Source organism: Puntigrus tetrazona, unplaced genomic scaffold (assembly GCF_018831695.1).
Source record: "Puntigrus tetrazona isolate hp1 unplaced genomic scaffold, ASM1883169v1 S000000309, whole genome shotgun sequence".
In the NCBI taxonomy this organism is placed as follows: domain Eukaryota; kingdom Metazoa; phylum Chordata; class Actinopteri; order Cypriniformes; family Cyprinidae; genus Puntigrus; species Puntigrus tetrazona.
Window position 1 is genome coordinate 1 of NW_025047968.1, and position 6,381 is coordinate 6,381.

General features: G+C 38.1%; 1 protein-coding gene across 1 annotated transcript; it reads left to right on the forward strand.

The window, feature by feature from the left end:
• Window positions 1–43: 43 nt before the first annotated feature.
• On the forward strand, window positions 44–6,368 carry LOC122333657 (sodium/potassium/calcium exchanger 3-like). Its single transcript, XM_043231360.1, has 10 exons — window positions 44–210; window positions 321–374; window positions 507–634; window positions 722–882; window positions 1,172–1,442; window positions 1,612–1,778; window positions 1,856–1,970; window positions 2,983–3,095; window positions 3,611–3,676; window positions 3,759–6,368. The coding sequence occupies exons 2-10, from the start codon at window positions 370–372 to the stop codon at window positions 3,906–3,908; spliced, it is 1,176 nt and encodes a 391-aa protein (XP_043087295.1). The 5' UTR covers window positions 44–210; window positions 321–369; the 3' UTR covers window positions 3,909–6,368.
• Window positions 6,369–6,381: the final 13 nt, after the last annotated feature.

Sequence of the window (6,381 nt, forward strand, 5' to 3'; positions counted from 1 at the left end):
TTATATTATATTATATTATATATTACTCCATTAGATTTCTCATTAAATCCATATTTACAGTAAGATAATCCTGCCCTCTGGTGGTAAGGTGTGACATTTCAGAACTGTTTGAAGAAATTTGCCTTTGTTATTATGATTTGTCTGGAAATGTAACTTTATATTCTGTTGGTTTTTTTTTTTCAAGTTCATCTATGATGAAAAGGTGACATGGTAAGATTAAAGCTGTTGCTACACCAGACCACTCTCCTAATTTTTCATATTACAACCGTTTCACATTTTGTTTAGTATTCGGTCATTTATGCTACTTTTTCTCCTCCCAGGTGGGAATCGCTCATCCTAATAGTACTGTACATATTTTACATTATATTAATGAAGTAAGTTCTCTACTCTGACACTATTGAAATTTTGTCATTATTGCATGGATTTGCTGCTGTTCGTATCTACTCCACGTCAGTAAATTGCATCACTGCTGATTTTATTAACTCTCCTTCCTTGGTGTTAATCAGATTTAACTCGCGGGTGGTTCATTACATCGAACGGCGGAAAAAGAACTCTGCAAATCTGGGTAACGGCACAGCAAGCAACACAGACATCGACGATGGGTGCGATGCCACTGTCGTGCTGCTTAAGAAAGGTAATGCATGCAGTCCTGTTTTATATAAGTGTGTACGACTGCTTAGCGCCCATCTAAATTTCTGCATTGCTGTCGTGCCCCTCTTAGCAAATTTTCACAGGAAGCCATCAGTGCTGATGGTGGACGAGCTCTTGTCTGCATACCCTCATCAGCTGTCCTTCTCTGAGGCCGGGATGAGAATCATGATCACCAGCCACTTCTCTCCTCGCACACGCCTCACAATGGCCTCCAGAATGCTTATCACAGAGGTCAGACACACAAGCACAAAAAAAGCACTAAAGTACAGATTTTTTGGTTTTCAAAAGAAATCTCATGAAATATTATTACATATAATTTTTTATTGCATCATTAAAATAACTGTTGTATATATATATAAAATCACTAATATTATTTTAAAAAAAAAGTATATTAAAAATAACAGTACCATGTGATCCTTCAGAAATCATTCTCATACAACGATGATTTGGTTATCATGAAACATTCCTTATTGTCAGTGTTCAAAACCCTTGTTTTTATTCTGTTCGTATGTTTCTGTAGAGGCAGCGTCTGATAAACAGTCGCTTCAGTAACGGGGACTCAGAGGTGACAGTAAAGATCCCAGGAAAGCGCGGGGTGGAGAATGGGCTGGCAGGACCGGACCGAGGCCTGAACGGGCGAAAGGGGGGTCACCATGACGACGACAGGGGAGGAGCTGAAGCTGGCACTGACACTGAAAACGAGAATGAGGACAATGAAAACAATGAGAACGATGAGGAGGAAGAGGAGGAAGATGACAACGAAGGACCCTATGTACCATATCGCTGCCCCGGTATGTTGATTACAGACGATTGATTACAAATACTGTAAATAATTTTAGATGAATTCCTGGTTGTCCATAAGCATTAAGTGTTCCTAACAGGAGGTGAACTGTGGTCAGTTTTGAATGAAAGTGTCTGTTAAAAGGCTAATGACTCGAATGTTGTCGTGATCTTGTGCAGGTGGGGCCTTAAATAAGCTAAAGTGGCTGCTGGCCTGGCCACTGAGTCTGCTGCTGTTCTTCACCGTGCCCAACTGTTCCACTCCTCGCTGGGAGCGCTGGTATATGGTCTCGTTTATCAGCTCGACCCTCTGGATTGCTTTCTTCTCTTACATCATGGTTTGGATGGTAAGAATTGCCTCGCAAATATTACGTTAAATTCTTATAAGTGTAAATTAAATGACCTGTTGATGCTTCCGTGGCAGGTCACAGTGATCGGTTACACTATGGGCATCCCTGATGTCATCATGGGCATCACTTTCTTGGCTGCTGGGACCAGCGTTCCTGACTGCTTGGCCAGTTTAATTGTTGCACGGCAAGGTAGGAACAAATGAATATTTCTTCAAGCTCTAGCATTATTATCAATTATTATTTCCACAATGAATCGGTGTCCTCAGAATGTGTTTGTGAAGCTTCAGGTCAAAATACCCTACAGATTATTTATTATATAATTTTGAATATGCATATTTTGAATGGAAGCAGAAAGCACGTTTTCTGTGCCTGTTTCTTTTGCTCCTCACCCCCTTTTCCAGGATAGGGCTGCGCCATTACAGCTCATACCTGCTAAAAACATCTGTTTTTTTTTTTTATGATTATCATGTTTATCACAACTATATTAGTTTAAACATCTGAGTGGCACACAGACAAAAAGCGCTTGTCTCAGAAAGTTCTCTTAGTTGTTCCCGAAACACGACTGCGGTCTAGGGGTGACAGGACGTTCTCTACGTATGCTCCAAAACTATGGAATTTTCTCCCCATTAGTTCTCGGCAAACGAATGCTTGACAGACCAACATTGATCATTTTGTGTCATTCAAACCTTTTTATTTTTATGTCATCCACGGACAGTCGTATCAACAGAAGGCCAGCAAAACAGTGTTGCCCAGTCAGCAATTTGTCCTAGTTTGTGCTAGTTTTATACAGTCACCATTTTGTTTGTTAGTCCATTGGTTAAAACAATCTTTCTCCACCTCTCCTGGAATGCTAGGTCAGTTGAAGGGGACCTGACAAAATTTTGATTTCAACAAAGAGGGATACCGCAGAAAAGAAAGCAACTGGGCTGGTTTTGAACTAGATTCAATAGAAAATGGTCTGGTTTGGTTTTGCAGACCTGGCAATCCTGCTCCAGAATCAAAATGCACTGAGTTTTGAATTTTGTGGTAATAGGAAATGCCACAGCAGTTCTTGTTCAGTTTTTTCATGAAGCACTGATTTTTAAAAAACCACGAGTTCATGGTCAGTGGTGAATTCCTCATTTAACGCTGGAGCAGAACTGAAAGTATTAGAATATTAAATTTCTGTTTTAGTCCCAACTGTTCCTCTATCTTTTTTCAGGAATGGGTGACATGGCTGTGTCTAACTCTATCGGTAGTAACGTGTTTGATATCCTGATTGGGCTTGGTCTGCCCTGGACCCTCCAGACTTTGGCCATTGACTATGGCTCCACAGTAAGTGGAACATTTTGAAATAGAAATTATTGTTTAACGATTTGTTTGGTAATTGCTTAAACAGCATTGAAATAAAAAGTGTATTCTAGTGTGTGTGTTGTTTGTTTGGTTAATATTTGTAGATGATTTCATCATAATAGTGCTTAGAACGCAGATCATTAAGAAAGAGCATCTTAGAGCAGTGGATTACATAAAATTAGTGTAGTGATAGTGTAAGGTAATAATTAGGGATGTACTGATAATTATTTTTATGCTATAGCCAATAATGAATAAATGAACAATAGTAAAATAAGGAAGAAAATATCTATTAACTTTTAGATTTGCTCAAGATTACATTTAACAGATCGCATTTAAAATATTAGTGTTTTTAAAGACTGATGGTACACCTTTGCATTTGAGTCTCCCTAGGATAAATAACCTTTTGTGTTTATTTGTACATTTCTTTCCTATATATTTGTTCTACCGTACAGCCTCCATGCAAGAGCTAACATGCTTTTTCTTGCAACACCTTTCAGATTCACCTGAACAGTAAAGGTTTGATTTTCTCAGTTGGGCTGCTGCTAGCATCTGTGTTTCTCACGGTATGCAGGAGCATTTAAAAACACTTACAACAAATGTCTTTTGAATGCACGTCTCACCATCTACCCTTGTTTTCCCTCTCAGGTTCTCGGTGTACATTTGAACAAGTGGAAGCTGGACAAGCGTTTGGGTTTCATTTGTTTGCTGATGTACGCTGTCTTCCTGTGTTTCTCCATCCTCATCGAGTTTAACATATTCACCTTCGTCAATCTGCCCACCTGCCGCGAGGAATGAGACGGCTCCTTTTCCCGGCCCTCCCTCCTTGACCTTGTGAGGACAACGGCACAAGTCCTCGATCAGATGCAGACTGGCTCTTGTTCTAAAGGAATACTTATTTATTGATCTAGCTGATCCTCTATTGATCCTCTCTTTTTCTTTCCAATGGGTGCAATATTAACAGAGTCTCTGGATCTGTGGTGTTACAAGAGGAGAGAGAGGATGTGTGCGAAGAATGGTCCTGTTGACCGATATATAGACTGTTCTAACGGGACAGGAACGTGGTAAATGATGACTACTGCCTGGTTTGATGTGAATACTTTTTTTTTCGAAATATTTTGCATATTACATATTTAAAGAATATGATGTAAATGTATTTTATGATGGAATTTGTTTTATTAGCTGCTAATTTACTGAAGAAGAGGCTGGACTTATTAATGTCTGTAAAAATAGAGATTTACGAGGGTTCGTTATTTTGCTGAAAGGTACTGGTGACCTCTAGGAAATACTTGTATACAGTCCTCTTTATAATTTGGGCATTACCAAGTCGTCACCTTCATAGTACAAGATCAATCTGGACGTCAGGGTCATTAGTGTCTACTTTTTTCAGATGAGAATATGTTTACGGTGCAGAGGAGGTAATAAGATCAAATTTTAGTCAAAAAAGAGATAAACAGCGGGCAATTGTTTGCACCTGTGTGGAAACACTTGTTGGAACACTTCTACCAACATATTTATGTTCAATGAGACAATGTTCTTGTGTGAAATATGGGTTTCTATAGATGTGTTTCTGAATTTTCTTTTGTCTTTAACACTCTGTATATACTGAAACAGAGAAAGGTTTATTTATTATTTATTGAAAACTATTTATGCACATTACTTTCCTATGACGTACTGAAACAAAACCAACCCACAGCTGTCCCAAAGAAGAGACCGTTCTGGAGTTTCACCCAGGCTACGCCGTTATGTCCTTCAGAGCTTACGTGTCAGCCTTTTCTACTGGATTCCTTCTCCTTCATCTCTGAATATTATGCACCCTTTTAGATGCACCTTTGACTTGATGCGTAAAACAGTTTCTACTATTTGATATCGGTGTGACATGACATTAGAGGTAACTGTAAAGATTTTTTGAACACTCAAAACTTTGGCAGGCAAGTAAGGGAAAATATATAGATAGATATATATTTTATACTTAACTGTTTTGACATTTAAGATCGGTCCATTCCCTTTTTGGAGTGAATGGAGTGAGTGAGCCTCAAACCTAAGAAGCTGATTAGCAGGAACGTGTCCTGGTAAAATGAAGCTAACGTTGATAAGACTGTTTCAAAGTCAAAACGTAGATGCTCTAGAAAAGGTCAAGTCATTTTTCTCTTAGCATGCCGCTCTTATCTTAGAGTTTATCCAGGAATTTTGGAAGAAATCTTCTCAGCAGAACAAGGATCAGAATTCATTTCTAAGGATGCAGTTAATGATATGGATTTTTCAGGAGTTCTTTATGCTGATGTGTCCGGGGCTCATTTCTTGCCCTTCTTTTCGAAGGACTATTTAAATACTTTGTTTTGTATGCCTCTGGTTCTAGGGATTTGAAAAAGACACTACCATAATGCATCACAGCTGTAAGCTTCTAACTGTGGCACAATATGTGGATGAGTGGTCTTCTTCTCCTAACTGAGGTTTTTTAGTGAGCTGACAAAGTAGCGATTCTGTGGACTGTTTTAGTCTAGTTAGAGATTTCATGCAGGTTTTCTAGTCTGAAGGCACATTGCAGGGATATTTTGTGTTTTATGCACTGGTTAATACTGGGTGTCTAATTGTTTGTCATATTTTAAGAATAGAATTTAGGTGACTTAGAAACATATCTGGAAGAGTATTGCGGCAAAGTATTTTTTATCACAAAAGTAACTTTGTATTTTGTAACGCAAAATGTTTAGAAATGTTTTCTGCTTTTAAAAGTCTGTAGAGTGTGCTTCAAGTGAATCTGCATATTTATTCTTTAGATCATAAAACTAATTTGTCAGCTTACCGTCAGAGTACTTTTAGCATGCTTAAAATCAAAGGTCACACTTTGTAGGGCATTCTTTTCAACAATGTACAAAAGAAAAAAAGAAAATTTGTCCCTAGTTTGACAGAATATATTTGCAAATATGAACATTTTGTTTTCTGTATCACTCATAGTAGACATTGAGGCCTAGTTTACTTTCCGAAAATGCAACAGCAGGTCTAAGGTTTAAGCAATGTGATATTCCTGATAAATATAAGCTAGGTGTAATCCAAGTAGAGCGTACGAGCTGTGTTTGGATGCTGAAAATTGTTATTGGCTATTATTTTCTTCTTTTCAAAGCAGGGTATTATAAGAAAGACGTCGGGAAGGCAGGGTTTAATGAAAGTTTTGTTCATGAAATGCAATAATGTTTAGATGAATTAATTACTGTGTTTGCGTTTTTTGTAAATTCTAAACATGACACATCACAATCTTTAAAACGTATATATA